This window comes from Mus pahari, chromosome 3 (assembly GCF_900095145.1).
Source record: "Mus pahari chromosome 3, PAHARI_EIJ_v1.1, whole genome shotgun sequence".
Taxonomy (NCBI): Eukaryota; Metazoa; Chordata; class Mammalia; order Rodentia; family Muridae; genus Mus; species Mus pahari.
This window is the reverse complement of record NC_034592.1, coordinates 150,377,865-150,395,239: the sequence shown is the minus strand read 5'-3', so window position 1 is coordinate 150,395,239 and position 17,375 is coordinate 150,377,865. Positions and strand designations below refer to the sequence as shown.

Below are 17,375 nucleotides of genomic sequence, written 5' to 3'. Positions count from 1 at the left end.
AAATCCACCTGCCTCTGCCTCCCGAGTGCTGGGATTAAAGGCGTGCGCCACCACGCCCGGCTACCGGGACTGTTTCTGAAGGGCCACACTGCTTCACCGTGTTGATATGGAGGCCAGGGCTGTTCCAGACCCATCTGAGTTGCTGCGGTGAGAACATCAGTCATTCTAAGAGCTAGCCTTGTCTACAGAGCCAGCCAGTGATACAAGAGGAAATGAACTCCAGGCTCCTAGAATGGGTTCCCCCCTTGATGCAGCATAGAAGCTGACGGGTGTAGAAGACACAACTCCGGAGGGCTTATTATAGCTAGAAACCACATCGAGCTGAGACTGCCAGTCAGAGCTTTAGTATTGACTAGCCTGCTCAAGTTCCCGAGTTAAATTCCCAGCAGGCTAGGAAGAAAAAAAAAAGCAGGTGGGTGGCTCATGTTTTATAGTTCCCAGCACTTGAGAAGCAGAGGCAGGGGGATTAGGAGCTCAAAGTCAGTTTAGGGTATTTAGTGAGTTTGAGGCCAGCCTAGGTTACAGGTGACCCTGCCCTAAAACTAAAAAAACCTACAGTTCCAGCACTCGTGACAGACCCAGCCTGACCTACACTGTACGCCCCAGACCAGGCAGTGTTACCCAGAACCCTCTGCTTCAGGGCTTCAGGGCCCCCCTTTGTCAGCCCTCTCCGCTCTGTCCCACTCCAGACCCAGGACAATAGAACCAGCAAAATTTAGTATGATATATATTCCCACCCACTGCAGAGGGTTATTTATCTATTTCACACATGAGATTTGTGACCGTAAGTAAATGTCACGTGCATGGGTGCCCACAGAGGCTGGAAGGGGACGCTGGATCCCCTACAGCTGGGGCTAAGGCTGTTCTGAGCCGTTAGACATGGGTGATGGGAACTGAACCTGGGTCTTCTAGATGAGCAGTGTCCTTAACCATTGAGCCATCTCTCCAGTCCGCGTCTGAACATTGCTTACTTCTGTTGTATTGAGACAAGGTATCTTGGAGCTTCTTCCTGAGAGGCCAGTGCACCTCCCCAAGGTTAGCCTGTGTCTCAGGCCAGGGCAGCGGGTTTGCTTGGTTCAGGCACAGGGCGGGTCAGAGACACGCTAAGTAACGGAATGGGATGGGTCTCTGAAGGCCGCCTTCTCCGCAAGGAGGAAAGCGGCCTGAGAGAAAGGCTAAGTGGGTACAAAGGAGGAAGCAGGGAGGGGCCCTTCCTAGGTTGTCGTCACCAGTCAGTAAGGATTGTGTGCATGTCTGTGGCACCCATGTTTATGTGTATGACAGCGTGCATGCACATATGCAAACTTATATGCAGAGGTTTGAGGTTAACATTGAGTATCTCCTCAATTGCTCTGCACCTTATTTCTTGTTAGTTCATGGTGGGTGTGGTAGTGCGCACCTTTAGTTCTAGCACAGAACAAGTTCCAGGTTAGCCAAGGTGCCACAGAAAAACCAAAACCAACCAACCAAGCAAAACACTTGTGTTTGTGGTTAGAGGACAGCGCAAAGGAGTTGGTTCTCTCCATTATGTGGGTTTGGGGGACTGAACCCATATTGTTAAGATTTGGGCTGGGCAGCCTGGTCTACAGAGTGAGTTCTAGGACAGCCAGGGATACACAGAGAAACCCTGTCTCAGAAAACAAACAAACAAACAAAACAAAAAAAACCAAAACAAACCAAAAAAGCTTTGGCAGCTCTGGTACCTCTACTCATCAAACCATCTTGCTGGCCCTCCATCTTATTTTTCTGAGACAAGGTCTCCTACTGAATCAGGAACTGATCCTACTAAAGTTACTGGTCAGCCAGTCCCAGCCAGGGCTGTACAGCACGAGGCTCTAACTCAAGTCCTCGTGCTTGTGACAAGCTCCTTCCTGAATGAGCCCTCGGGGCCCTCTTTACGTTTTGGTTCTGAGGGCCAAACCTATAAGCTCATGCATATTAGACTAGCTTCCCACCACTGACAGCCCTGCTCTGTTCACTTCCGACATGGAACAGAAGTTGTCCAGACTGGCCTTGAACTTGCCATCCTCCTGCTTCAGCCTTCCAGGTAGCTGGGATGACAGGCCTGTGCTACCAGGTCTGGCAATCATTATTGTTTTAAATCAGTAACACAGTGGTGGAAGTCCTGTCTTGGGTGAACGGTCTACATTTTTTTTTGAGACGGTCTCTCTGCGTGTTTCTCAGCAAGGCTCAGCTGTCCGGTTCCACAGGCCAGGAAATCTCACTGGTCCAATCCACCTGGAGCCTCGAGGTGCAGACCCATGACCACCACTCTGCTCACACAGGGTATGACCCAGTCCCGCGCCAGGGGAAATAATCACCAAGTGGAGAACCGCACCCACAGGAGCTGGGATATTCACACCAGCCTCTAGCTTGGTGCTGAAAGTGCTTGCTGTTTAGACTGTGGATCCCCAGAGCCCAGCTGGACGGAGGAGACTTACTCTTGAGAGCTGTCCTTTGACCTCTAGGCACTTGGCTGTGGCCCACCCACCTGGACCCACAAAATAAAGGATTACATACACCACCTGGGACCTGACCCCAAGTCAGAACAATGCCAAGTTCAAGGTTAACCTGAGCTACAGTGAGCTCTCAAAAAAAAAAAAAAAAAACCAACCAACCAACCAAACAAAAAAACCCCAAGAGGTGGTGTGTGGTGGCACGTGACTTTAATCCCAGCACTCAGGAAGCAGAGGCAGGTGAGTTCAAGGCCAGCCCGGTCACCTATCAAGTTCTAAAACCAGAACACAAACAGGAGGCAAGGCTGCTGGCACATGCCTGTAGTGCCAGTAGCCGGGAGTGGAGGAGGCGGGAAACGCTAGCTTCAGGAGTTCAAGGTTAGCCTGAGGCTACCGAAGACTTTCTAAAATAACTGCCCTCAGAGAAAAAACAAAACAAAAACAAACAACCCCCCTCCCCAAAACTGAAGTCAAATAACAAAAACTCCAAAGAGAAAAGCAACCACCCTTTGACTTCTGGGCACAGGCCTCTGAGAACCAGGAACACGGCAGGCAGGGGCAGAAGTACATAGGAGTCTCAGGGTAACCTAGGCTACATGAAGAGACCCTCCCTGACTCAGCGGAGAGGACCAACTCCTACAAGTTGTCATCTGACCTCCACAAGCGAGCTATGGCCCAACATCCACATGTACACAAATACACTTGTGTTTGTACACACAAAATACCTTATCTCAATAACACATGTCCTCCTCACTGTGTAGCCTAGGCTGGCCTGGGACTCACAGAGATCCGACTGTCTCTGCTTCTCGAGTGCTGGGTATCAAAGGCATGCCATGCCACTGCACTAAAAACCAAACCAAAACAACCACGGAATGGCCATATGGCCTGTGCCTGTAATCCCAGCTCCGAGAGGCCGAGTGCCCCAAGCTGGGGTTCAGCCTGGACCGGTGGGGAATGTGGGGACCGAGGCCTGGGGCTCAGCATAGCCCTGGAAAAGGGTCACGGGATCAGCGGTGACTCAGTTCCACTCCCTATGCAGTAACTAGGGATGCTTGGCAAATACCCTTACATCCTCTTTTCATATAATTTCAAACAAGAAAGTAGCCTTTATACAAGTCCGTTTTTATTTGTAAAAAATAATATGTAACTAAAGCTAACTTGATTTTTAAAATCAAAGTTCATTTAGTGATAATGTACATTTTATAATAAAATTGTAGTAAAATACTGACATTTAATAGTTTAAACAAAGTATCATTCATGTAAAAATCATGTTATAGCATGTAAAATTTAATTAGAAAATTCATGGTTCACAACAGCACGGCATCTGGTTGACATGACGGACTTAGGACAGAACAGAATTCACAGTGAGGCTCGACATTCAGACAACAGAACTGTACGCTAAGCTGCCGACACGCTCCTGTTCTGAGGTGTCTCAAGAACTGAGCCGACGGGACGGGACCTCCATAGCCAAGACTCGCTGGCCTCACAGAAAGTCTACTGACCACTGACTTCATTGGTACGACCTCATTGCTAACACTCTTGTCTTTTAAATTAAAATCAGCGTCAGCAGCTCTCATCTCCGTTTTCAGACAGAAGAGAAATCTGTTTTTCAGTTAAAATTTGTACAAAAGTCAAGCCCTGAAATATTTCTTCCCCAAGAGAAAAGTTCTATGTTAAAACTCTGTTAAAAAAAGAGAGAGAGAAAGAGAGAAGAGAGGTAGTATGTGAAATATCTTTACTTACAACATTGAGCCCATGCACCCCAAGTCACGTATGCAACTGAGCCTATGGCTGCCTTCCACTGCAGGGCGCGCAGTGTCAGAGGGGGAGCGCTGCTAGCCAGCAGTGCCGTGTGAGAGGAGGAATGCAGGGAATTCAACAGTCACAGGCTCACTGCACCCAGCCTCAGCCAGGTGCCTATGGGTAACTCGCTCAGTAGCGATGGAGGCCGGTGCCCTTCATTGGATCAAGACGTCATTTCTGCCGGCTCTTACTACAGGAGGAAAAAGTCCTTCAACGCGGAGTCAGTACACAGCTATGAGGCATCCACACTTGGCCACCACAGGGTTACGAAATAAATAACTGTCCCCCTCAGGACCTCGGGCCTCAGGGAAGTCTGAGCCACTCACGTGGGTCTCGCTGACTGTGCATGCAACAAGAGGAAGTCAGGTAAGGGAAGACAACTTCGGTTCCCTCATCCGAATGGACGCACGGGAGAGAATAAATAGACTCAAATAATCACCAGCCCCTCGAGTGGTGAACTTGACACGGGTTTCCCCAAATGTGGGCAGCACCCTAGAATCCCCAGGAAGAAAACTCCATCTTCTGAATAAAAAGTGCACATCTGTATTGTGTGTAAGTCTCTTAACCTGGGGGGCCTTTTTATCCCATGATCCACACTGTCTGGTACACTGAAGAGTGTGGGAGTCAACTAACTATGCTGCATCACCCACCCACAAACACACACGCACGTGCGCACGCGCACACGCACACACACACACACACACAGCACGCACAAAATAATCTCCAGTGGACTGGACTGGGATGAAGGACTACGGCACCCCGAAACTGTAAAGTTCCAGGGTGAGGACAACAGGTGTCGCTCCAGGGCCCGGGAGAGGCCCCTAGACATGGCCAGCTAAAGTCTTAGAAAATGGGAAGACAGAGCAAAAACTGCACATGAAAAAATAATTTGTCACAGTTAACAGAGGAACACTTTAAAGTCAGAAAACATGGAAGCTGGGACTAGAACCGAGGTCCCCAGTGGCTAACCGATGACCAGACTTCACAGAGGGCAGAGAGCGGGCTCTGCAGGCAGGTGGACACCAGCCACCGCAGCCCGGCTCAGGCAGGTCTCAGTGTCAGAGCGGCAGCACCTGCTCTGTGTCACAGCAGCCTGCCTCAGCAGACAGACAGCCCAGCCCAGCCCCACTTGAGGCTTGGAACATCACGGCCCGCAGGTCCACAGCATCAGTCATGTGTGCACACCCACACCGTTCCTCACACCCTCAAACAGAAAACAATCTGGTGGTTCACAACGTTATGATTGTCCCATCTTCCTCTAAGAGTTTCTGGCCCGGAGCCCGGCTTTCCAGCTCTGTGTCCAGGCTGCTGGGCACAGGCACCAGGCTCGTGTCCTGAGAAAGGGAGAACCCGTTCTGTCCCGACTCAAAGCTGAGCTCGATCTGCGTCAGGGACTCCAGGCTCTGGGCGGGGGTGGCCTTCGGGATCTGCTGCGGCTCGCCACTGTCTTCAATGATGATGTCGTCCTCGTCACTGTCCTGGTCTTCAGGCTCGAAGCTAGCCTCCACCTGCTGTGGGAAGCCCAGGAGGCTGTTGTCAGTGGACTGGCTGGAGCTGCCAGAAGTCCGACTGTTGCGCACCACGTTGTTCCTCTGGTTAGCCGGGCGCACGGTGATGATGAGGTTGCGGCTGTTGGCTATCATCATGTCAGTCACCTGGTCCAGGCTCTTCCCTGACACTTCTATACCATTGACTTCTAACACCTCATCATTGACAGCTAGCAGGCCCGTGCTCTGGGCCAGACCCCCGGGGACAAGCCGAGATATGAAGATGCCAGGGACTTTCTCCAAGCCATGCGGTGTCACCCGGACGCTGGAGCCATCCCGGATGTAGAAGCCCAGCGGCTTCTCTGTGCCATACTTGTACAGACGGACCCTCCGGTGGGTCTCCGGGAGGATGTCCACGTCGATGATGGATGACACGGGCCGAAAGTCCTGTGGCATGCTGATGACGATGTGAGGCTTCTTCCGGTGGTTGTCGGGACGCAGCACGTTGCTCAGCACGTTCTTCTTCCTGATTAGGGTGTCGGTGCCAAAGGCACTGTAGTCAGCTTCTTCTGTACGGAGAGAGCAGACACAGGACGGTTACAGAGCCACTAAAACACACCCGCCCACACTGACCCAGCAGATGACAACGCCAGGCAATGCCAGGCAATGCACAGGGCACCTCGGCTTCTGAGTATTTGCTTACTCAGCCAGACCAGAACTGCACCGGTGACTGCCGTGCCATCAGAAGACACTAGAGGGCCCTCTCACACATCACAAATGTCACTAGCTACTGAACACCTTAACTGGCTAGTGAAATTCTGATAGTCAAGAGTGGCCCACACACCTGTTGTCATCCCCCTGCTCAGGAGCCTAGGGCAAAAGGTAGAAGGATCTCAAGTTCAAGGCCAACCTGGGCTATATCATATGGCAGCAAGTTTGGGGCCCCCCTGGACTACATCCTGAAACCCAGTCTCAAAATCTAAAAACCGAAACACACAAAACAACAACAACATAACCTGTGGCGGATCTTACAGGCTCACATTCCCTTCCCCTTTTCTCAGGTGGAGTCTCACACTGCTAGGCCGGCCTCAGTGTCCCAGGCAGCTGAGACACTGGGACTGTGTGTACATGTCACCACTCCTGGTTACAACTTCGTCTCTTCTTACCTTCCTGTACCCAGGGTTTTACCTGGCACTCAAGGCAATCCTCCTGCCTCAGCTTCTGAAGAGCTGGGATTACCTCCAATGTTCAGTTTACAAACTCATTTGAAGAAATCAAGCATGGGCTGGCAGGATGGCTCAGTGGTAAAGGTGCTTGCTGCCAAGCCTGAGGACCGGAGTTTGATTCCCAGGACGCACATGATAGAATAATTAACTCTCTGACCTCTACGTGCACACATGTACACACATTTAGTGGCTCACATCTAAAGTCACATCTTGTGAGCAGAGGCAGTAAGATCAGGAATTCAAGGGTGGCCTCACCTACACCAGCCTAAACTACATGAAATCCCCTCAGAGTAAAAAAAGAAATTAATATATTTACATGTATGGGAGTTTTGGCTGCATGTGTGTTATGTGCACCACATGTGTGTACTTGGTGCCCTCAGAGATCAGAAATGGGTGCTGGATCCCCTGGAGTTACAGCAGCTATAAGCCACTCTGACTGCTCAGGACGGAACAGCCAGTGCTTGTAACAGCTAAGCCACTTCTCCAGCCAGAATAAAAACTATTTTATATCGGTTACTTAAAAATAAAATATCTGAGTCTACAGAGTGAGCTCCAGGACAGCCAGGACTACACAGAGAAACCCTGTCTCAAAAAAAAAAAAAAAAAAAAAATTACACACACACACACACACACATATACATATTCACATATACATACATGTATGCATATACATATACACACATACACATGTATGTATATATGTATATATATACATGTGCATACATACATACATATATTCACATATACATACATGTATACATACACATATATACACACATACATACATCTTAGGAGCACTTGGAGGCAGGGGAAGGATCTCTGAGTTCAAGGCCAGCCTGGTCTTATATGTAGAGTGAGTTCCAGGACAGCCTGGGTTACACAGAGAAATCCTATCTTGCAGGGGAAAAAAACCACACTTGAGATACAGTCTCACACTACAGCCTAGGCTGGCCTGGTACTTACCATGTAGGCCATGTTAGAGCAATCCTCCTGCCTCTACTTTTGCTATGCTAGGATTAGAATGATCCCAACCTGCCTGCTTAAAACGGCTCCTTTAAATGCATGTTTTCCTGCATTTAATTAGAACACTTCCACTTTACATATTTATCACATCCAAAACAAGGACAGGGGAAGGAACACTCATTCCAGGGAGCTCAGGAGAGAAAAATGGCTGGGGTGTGGCAGGGGTGGGGTGGGGGCACTTGCCCTGAACTAGTGAGGCCCTGGGTTCAGTTCCTGCTCCAGCAGCTGGAAGGGTGGGAGGGAGGAAGGACAGATCTCCTCATCAGCACTCATTCCGTGGAGCCAGGATGCAGCGAATGCTTAGAATGCCCTTCGGCCCCATGGGCTCTGACTCTCTCACTCCCCACTCTGGCAGAAGCAGAGAGGTGTGGGATCTTTCCTGTTTTCAACCATGTGTGACATCAGCGCTGTGACAGACTGGGGTGCAGGGTGGCAAGGACTCTGCAAACCGGAGCTCCTGCCCCTGTCTCTTAGCTCCCAGCAGATTTCCCTCCATGGTGGAAAGGCTTGTTTTCAGTAAAACTTCCTTTGTTGCTGGTGAGATGGCTCGGTGGGCTAGGGTGCTTGCTGCCAAGTCTGGTGACTGGAGTTTGAGCCCCACTACCCATAAAGCAGAGCCAACGCCTTCAAGTTGTCCTCTGACCTCCATGTGCCCACTGCTTAAAGTGCATGTGTACACGCACGCACGCGCGCGCGCGCGCACACACACACACACACACACACACACACACACTATGAGGAAGAAAGAGTAGTGCCGATACCTAGTGATACCTAGTAGTCACAACAAACACATGTGCTAACTCTGCACCTGCAGCTGGACTAATTCCTTGAGCCAGCTGAGTCTGTCACATGCTGGAGAGACAGCCCCAGACACCACTGTCACAAGGGGAAGGCAGAAAACACAGGTGGAGTATCAGGGAAGGATTAGGCACAGGGTGAGCAGCAGGAGGAGCTGAAGCCATCTCAGGCTGGGTTGGTTTTCAGGCCTTGCTAGAGTCAAAGGGTCCGGAGGCTCACACGGGACATCTGAGTTAGAGCCCCGCTGGGCTACACCGGAGTCCTTATCTCTGAGAACAAAGCAAAAACCTAAACCAATCAGGCAAGCAAAGCCCAAAATCAAAACTAACCGGGAAACAATCAATTAGCAAAGACAAACAATACTTCAGTAATAATAAGAGTACAGGGCTTGGGACATGGAAGCCGAAACAGAAACCCAAGGCCACACATCCTTAGTTTTACACAGTGAGGCCAGCCAGGGCGACATAAGACCTTGTCTCCAAAAAAACTAAACATCTCATGTGCTCCTTCATCTCCACAGTAACTAGCTGGAGATTGGCTTACAGACAGCCTGGGACCTACAGAATCCTGCTGCCCACTCAGTGGACCTGCCCCACAGCCAGGGACACCCATCATTATCCTCAGATCCCAGCCCAGGGATTAGGAATACAGAAGAACCCGAGACAGAGAGAACCCAGGTCTTTACTAGACCAGTAACTTCCAGGTTCCTCCTGGCACCTCTGGGTAAGAGAGTGTGTGGCTCCCCAGGCCACATGAGGAGTCCTAGGAACACCCTGTCTTGCCATCTCTCCACCCGTATCTTCTCACAAAGAGTCTGCGTTGTGTCCTTAGGCAGAAAGTTGCTTTATAGTTTGGTTTGAGAAATAAATCCATTGAAGCAGCAGGATTTGGCAAAAATCTCGATAAAAGCCGTTAGGCTTAGTCTTACACTGAACTGTTTATTTCAGAACAACCAATAGTGGAAGCCTGTGTAACATGTCCGGGGGAATTCCAGACCACAAAACAGAGAAGGCCACCAAGCTGCCTCCATGCCTGTCCATGGGAAACCCTACTGAGAAAACCCAAATCTGCATAATTCGGCTTGGCCTAAGACTCCCTCTGAATGCTCGCTCTAAATTCTCAGAAGCACTGAGCGGCACAAAGGCACCTCTGTTCTCCCACCCAGCTAATCAGTTTCCAGCCACTGGGAAAGAAACACACTGGCAGCAGGCCAGGGTGCAGGGTGTGAGCGTAAAGTGTAAAGGTGACCGTCCAGGAGGGCCCAGCTGGAGGCCAAGGTCACTCCCAGAGGCCATGGGAGTCCCCGAGACCCACAGCAAAGCTGACCAAGGCCATACAGGAACACCTCATGGAGAACTCTATCCCTCAGCCAACGATCTCTGCTCGCTGCCCTTGACAGGAATCCACCCAGAAGCCTCTAAACTTCTAAACAGGCAAATGTCTATCTCACACACAGGCTCCCAGCTTTCCTAACACACTCAGATGAGGGCGAGCCAGGGCCCACTGTGATGGCGAACAGACAGAAGGAATGCCCGCAGTGAGAGCAGCAACCTTGGTAAACAGAAACTTCACACCAAGCATTCCCAGACAGGAGAACCTAGAGAACCCCAGGGATAGTCGTCAGCAGGCTCAAGAGCTTGTCCCATTGCAAGTTCAGAGGAAGACAGGGTAGCTAGGCCTGGTGGCACGGGCTTGTAAGGGCAACTAACTGCACACAGGCTGAGGCAGGAGGATTGGCTCCAGGCCAGGCTGGACACGCTCACCTGTCCAGAGGACCAGGAACCAACGTGTTGCACAGCTAGGTTAAGGCTAGCTCCTGTCTTGAAAAAAATTAAGGCAGGGTGACGTGAGGAGGCACAGAGCACTCAAGGGTAGGACGCTGACCTAGCGGGAGTGAAGCCCTAGGCCCAACCCTAGTGACAAGAGGGTGGTGGTATACACAACACTCATAGCTGAGGTGCTGGGGGTGGACACAAATGGCTTCGAATTCAAGACCAGCCTGGGCTACACAGTAAGACACTGTGGTTTTGCTGGGCACTCGGTGTCACCTTTACAACCAACCCTGGGCTATATAGAGAGGAGTTAAGAAATTTTTTTAAGAAAAGGTTACAAAACCTCAGGCCTGTTCGCCAGTCCCTTTCTAATGCACCATGATGAATTGAAAGTTATCCAGCAACTTGGAAAGGATTAAATATTTAAGCTTTAGCCAATGTTCAAATGATGCAGACCCCTTTGCTTCCCCACAAAAGAAGCAAGCACGCACTCCATTTCAAACCATTCCTGGGACTGCACTCAGCAGTGCGCCAGTGTGAAACTGGTGGGCACCCGCCTTCACAGAGCTGCAGCCCTACAAGGACGGCATAAGGAAAGCCAGATAGTCAGCGTCAGGAGCGGAGGGGACCCAGTGGGGCTGGCGGAAGGGGGTGGGGGGAAGCAGGAGTTCTCTGTGGAAATGAGGTGACTCCAGAGATGAGAGGAGCGGGAGCAGGTGACCGGGTAGGAAGGGGAAGAAGGTTCCAGATGCCGAAAGAGTGTGTTGTGTTTGGGGAAGGGAGTGGGTGCACAGGTCTGACACAGGTAAGGAAGGGGCCATGACGGAGGTGCAGACAGGGCTCTGGGGAAGTGCTGTGGCTAAGGACTTCAGCCTTGGGCTGGGAACCCAGACATGGTAATCTTATCTGGGCTTTCCAGAAAGTTCCCTGATGCAGCCCAGAGAGGGCCTCTGCAGGCATGGAGGATGGTGACCAGCCCGGGGCAGAGCAGCATGCAGGGCACTCGTGGAAAACTACTCAGGTGCGCTACGGCTCGTGACCGAGAGCAGGCTGGCTCAGAGGTGGGAGCAAGGCTTTTGTCGGCAGCGACTGGGATCATTCTGTGAACGGCAGTGCTCCAGTTTCCGGAGTAAAGCCTTGTGTGGCAGTGTCTATACTTCTGTTTTTAGAGGCTGGCCCTGAACTCGCTTCTGACCAGGACTACAGGCTTGTCCCACTACTCCTGCCTTCTGTGAGAAGAAACTGCTATGTATCCCTTGGACTGAATTAAAATTAAACCCTGGCTTAGTAAAATGTAACCTTAAGTGTAGCTACAAGGTCATGTCCAGTGCCAGGTCAAGGTCTAAGAGCCGACTCTCTGCCAGTTACAGGTGTGTGAGTCCCAGAGGCCATGTCCTGAACCAGACCCAGCAGAGCGGGAGGTCCTGCCAGCACCGGTCACATACCCTAGGACACAATGTGCCTGACACAGACCACCACTACAGTGAGAAGCCTGAGCACAGATATGGTTAGCCGCGTTCTAACATGTCCTAGGCCCCAGACTAAGCAGATCTGTCTGGAAACACGTCACCCTGACTCCGTTCTACAGAAACATTCTACAGGAAACTCCTAGTGGGTTTAAGCTGTTTTGAGACAGAGTCTCACAATGTAGACCAGGCTGGCCTGGAACTGAGAGATCCCCTCCCTCTGCCTCCTGAATGCTGAGATTAATGTGTGTGAGTAGTGCCTGCCACCATAACCAACACAATCATTTACTGTATGTGCACATGTGTGTGTGTGTGCACGTGTGTGTGCCAGGGCATGGGTGTGGAGGTCAGGGGACAACCTGCGGGGGTCTGTTCTCTCCTGATTCTTTCTAGTAATCAGACTCCGGTTTCCACACCGCGCCATGTTGCTGGCTCACAGGGAAATGCTGGTGCTGGTGCTAAGTCCCCAGGCTGCTGTCCCTGACCTGGGCAGGTTTTAAAGCAATCTTCAGCCTCTCTGACCTGTCTGGTGCAGTCACAGGGGAGAGGACAGAAGGCAGAGCTTCTCCCCCTGGCCTGGCCACAGCAGGAGACACTCCACCCCAAGAAAGGAGCTGAAAACCCTCGGAAAATCATTTTTCAGGTATCGAGTTTTTGTTTTGTTTTGGCTCCCACGATAACAGCCCAAGAAACAGTATGGCATTTTTCTCCTAACAGAAAATTGTTCTAAAAACCACTTTTCAAAGCGTGCCGAGTGTGAGAGCTGATTGTCCAGGCGTCAGCTGGGAGTGTCCACGCTCAAACACCGCCTCTCACCACCCGGAATCTTCACTCAGAGGCACGGCAGATCTAAACACCACTGTTTTTAAACTTTAATGGCTTTGGTTTAGTGTTTGAAAAAAAATCACAAGGGGATGAGGGTACAGCTCAGAGCATGGAGTCTGCCTGGCACCAAGAGGCTGTAGTTTCAAAAACCAAGGTGCACCACAAAATAGAAAAGGCAAAGCTAACAGCTAAAAACTGAGGCCTTGATTTAATCCCAGCATACAGGAAAGGGAGGAACGCATGTCTCGGAGTTCAAGGCCAGTCTGGTGTATGTAGCCAGTTAGCAAGTCCCAGGCCAGCCAGGGCTGCATGGTGAGACCCTGTCTCCAAACAAAAACAAGACAACAAATCAGAAACCAGACTCAGACGGCTGTGGTTCTAAAGTGAGAGGCATCTGGTCTTAACCAGGCTCTCTGAGGGCTTCTCCAGGGTTGCAGACAAAAACAAAACCCAAAAAAACCCAAAAAACCCCAAAAAACCCCAAAAAACCAAAAAACCCCAGCCTCCTGCCTGAGCCTCTGTTTGCTTTAAGAAAATGTTCAGGGCTGGAGAGATGGCTCAGTGGTTAAGAGCACTGACTGCTCTTCCGGAGGTCCTGAGTTCAAATCCCAGCAACCACATGGTGGCTCACAACCACCCGAAATGAGATCTGATGCCCTCTTCTGGTGTGTCTGAAGAAAGCTACAGTGTACTTACATATAATAATAAATCTAAAAAACAAAAACAAGAAAATGTTCAATCTGAAATAGAATGGTATGAGATATCTCTGACTTTGATGTAGGACCTGACGGCCAACAGCACATAAACAAACCAGATAGCCTAGGCCTATGACTAGATCTGCAAAGAAAACTGGCCAGAGGCAGAGAGCAGGGGATTCCTGCTTTACAGGGCAGAATGAGGCGCTTTGCAGGCAGGTGTGAGGGCGGGGTAGGGGAGAGTGCTCGGGGCTCAGTCTGCTCACAGCAGAGCTCTTAGCCGGAGTGGAGCCATCACACACGTTTCAAGCAACAGCTGTTAGAATGGTCTCTTTCTAACTCTCACTAAAGCCGTAATATATTGCAGACGTGTGTGTACGTCACAGTCACGCTCACACTTTGTGTCAGTGCGTGCCATGGAGCATGTGGTGTGGAGACCAGAAGACAACCTACAGGAGTTGGTTTCCTTTCTCCCTCCTCGCTGGGCCCTGGGGACCACACGGAGGTCACCATTCTTGGTGGTAAGCTGCGTGACTCACTGAGCCAGCTCACTAGCTCTCACTATGCACTTGAGGGTAACCTGGAACTCTGTGGCCCAGGGTACCCACCTAACTCTCCATCCCCCTCCCTCCAGCTCCCGAGTGTTATGATTACAAGATACACGCACCCATAATACATACTTATATTACATATATTCATCTGTGTGTGCACACATATGTTCTTCCCTTCTACCATGTGTATCCTGGGGACAGAAGAACTTAGGCTGTCAGGCTTGGTGGCAGGAGCCCTTAGTTGCTGAGCCATCTCTCCAGCTCCAAAGTCTTACTTTTAAACAGTAAAAAATCTGCCAGGGTGGTGGTGCAAGCCCTTAATCTCAGCACCTGGGAAAAAAATGGTGCCATGGCATAAGCCCCTCTCCCCTAACAAAACAAATAAATGTAAAAAATGTATACATTAACACATATATAAATATCAGTAATACCAGGGAATCTCTGTGAGTTTGAGGCCAGCCTGATGTACAGTGAGCTCCAGGACAGCCAGGGCACATAATGAGATCCCAGTTTAAAAAAATAATAATAATGCAATAAAATAGTTTTAAATTGTGTATTTAGTTTGTGGAGGGGCTTGTGGGTAATGGCACACAAGTGGAGTTCAGAAGGCTTGGATCTTTCTACCCTGTGGGTTCCAGGGATGGAACTCAGGCTGTCATGCTTACTGGCTCCCTACATCAGATTCTAAGCACTGATCATTTTACTGGACATTCTACTTTTATCACAGTGAGAACCTTTGTCTTTACATTAACGAGCTCCTAAACCTTGATGCCTATAAAGCTGGCTGTGGTGGCACCAGCCTGTATCTTAGAACTCAGAAGGCTGGAGTAGGAACAGGCCATGTTCCAAGAACTCTGGGGCTACAGTATGAGTTACAAAATGAGTTTCAAGGGCTGGAGAGATGGCTTGGCTGTTAAAGGCTAGGCTCACAACAAAATGAGTTCCAAAACAAAAAGCAAATGAAAAAAAGGACAAAACCCAGCGAAGAGCTGTAACATAATGAAATGAAACTCAGGTGACACTGTCAGCAGGACCGTGAGCTACAAGAGAGGATCCCAACACCATGCTGTAGGGGTGCAGCTTATGAAGCTTTTCCAAGCCAACATCAAGGTTCACCTGCAATCCCTGAACGTGCGGAGGGAGAGGGGCAGGAAAAATGTATGCTTCAGGTCAGTCTGGGCTACAGGTAGAGCCTGTCTCAAGGACCCGAAACAAGGCCAGGGGACGTGGTTCACCTGGTGATGGTGTTTGCTGCCAAGCCTGCTTCTCTCTGTGTGTCTTTGTCCATTCCCAGAACCCACACAGTGTAAGGAATTAGTTCATGTGTTGCCCTTTCAACTCCACAAGGGTGACCTGCTTTCCAGTTCTGCTGCTCTTCCAGCTTTTATGTTGCTTAGCTGTCTTTTTGAAATAAGATCTTGTTATAAAGCCCAGGCTAGCCTCGAACTCACAGTACTCTGCCTTGGGCTTGGGCTCTTGGGCTCTTGGGCTGAGATGACAGCCACTGAGTACAGCAGTCGTATTTCTGCTGCCCACATCTCTAGAGCTCCACCCTCAACCCCAGACTACACTTCTAATCCACACGGGTGGCCAATTCTGAGAACCACTGAGTAATCTGTTAAGCCTAGGATCAAGCCTGTCACTCCCCAGCAACCCCAGCCCTCTGCTGGATTCCGACATAAACAGTTATGGTGCTCAAAGCCCCAGCTGTGCTCTGCTCTGCCCTCGCTGTCAGCCTGCTCCCGTCTCTCCTCTCTGCTACCTACACTGGCTCTCCACACCCTGCTTTTGTGAGCAGACAACAGAGCCTCTTGCACTCAGTCTCTGCATAGTGTATGTGCCTGCTGAGGAGCCCACCACCCACCTGAGGGCACTTGCGACCATTAGCACTAACTTGCTCAAAACAGACTGCAGCCCATCAGCAGATAAGACTGCCGGACTTCAGCTTCTCCAAACCCAGAAAAAGGAAGAAACCAGGGTCTGGTATGTCAGGGCCCTGGGAGAGGCTAATGCCCACCCTCCTTCCCTTCAAGCTGCTACCTCAGTTGGTTGGAAACCCGCAAGGTCTTTATCACATTCTGCTCAAAGCTAAAGCAGGCTTTTCAAACCTTCCCTTTACCAAACAGAAAGGACCAAATAACCAACAGGACAGGGCTGTCTGTCCTTCCAGCCACAGTCTCTCTGCGGCTCCGACTCACAGGGCAGGGGCAGTGTTAGGTTTTAGGATTCAAGACATTTTCTGAGAGACAATATTTACAGTCCCCAGAGTCATCCTTCCCTTCTCATTTCCTAGCTAGCTTTATATTTAGACTACTTCTGTGAATTAAAAAAATATTCTAGGGCTGGAGAAATGGCTCAGAACTTAAGAGCACCAACTGTTCTTCCAAAGGTCCTGAGTTCAATTCCCAGCAACCACATGGTGGCTCACAACCATCTATAATGGGATCTGATGCCCTCTTCTGGTGTGTCTGAACACAGCTACAGTGTGCTCATACACATAAAACAAGTAAATCTTAGACAAAACAAACAAAACAATCTAAAATGGAAAAGAAACAGGATTCTGCTGAGTGCCACTCAGAGCAGTCCTGCCCTCCTCAGCGTGTCCAGGAAGTGATGCGGCAGGCAGCACAGCTCCTCTAGACAGAGGGACAGACTAGGGAGTCAGCAGCCTGCTCCCACTACTCGGAGTGCGAGGCTGCTACACTCACTCTTTCCCGTCAGCCCAACAATGAAGACTTTCTTTTCTTTTTCTTTTTTTAAAAAGATTTATTGATTTATTTTATATATTCACCATTGCTGTCTTCAGACACACTAGAAGAGGGCATCAGATCCCATTACAGATGGTTGTGAGCCACCATGTGGTTGCTGGGAATTGAACTCAAGACCTCTGGAAGAGCAGTCAGTGCTCTTAACCACTGAGCCATCTCTCCAGCCCAATGAAGACTTTCTAATTCCCTAATTTTGACTTTTGAAAAAGCTTAAGAAGAGGGGGCTGGCAAGATGGCTCAGTGGTTAAAAGCACTGGCTTGTTCTTTCAGAATGAACAGATTTGATTCCCAGCACCCACAGGGCAGCTCACAAATGCCTGCAACACCAGTTCTAGGGGATCTGACACCTCTGGCTTCTGAGAATACCTGTACACATGTGTTGCAGAACCAAACATACACACATGCACACTCTCGTTGTCTCTGTCTGTCTGTCCGTCTGTCTGTCTCTCTCTCTCATACACACACACACTCATTCTCTCTCTCTCTCTCTCTCTCTCTCTCTCTC

The 17,375-nt window shown here is 50.0% G+C and overlaps 1 protein-coding gene across 1 annotated transcript in view; it reads right to left on the bottom strand.

Annotated features, from left to right (window-relative positions):
- Positions 1-3,557: 3,557 nt before the first annotated feature.
- Positions 3,558-17,375, bottom strand: part of Pard6b (par-6 family cell polarity regulator beta) — a 20,626-nt gene continuing 6,808 nt past the window's right edge. The window contains exon 3 of the mRNA XM_021194045.2: positions 3,558-6,315. Within this exon, the coding sequence (XP_021049704.1) occupies positions 5,489-6,315 (827 nt within the window). The 3' untranslated portion in view covers positions 3,558-5,488. The remainder of the gene's footprint in view (positions 6,316-17,375) is intronic.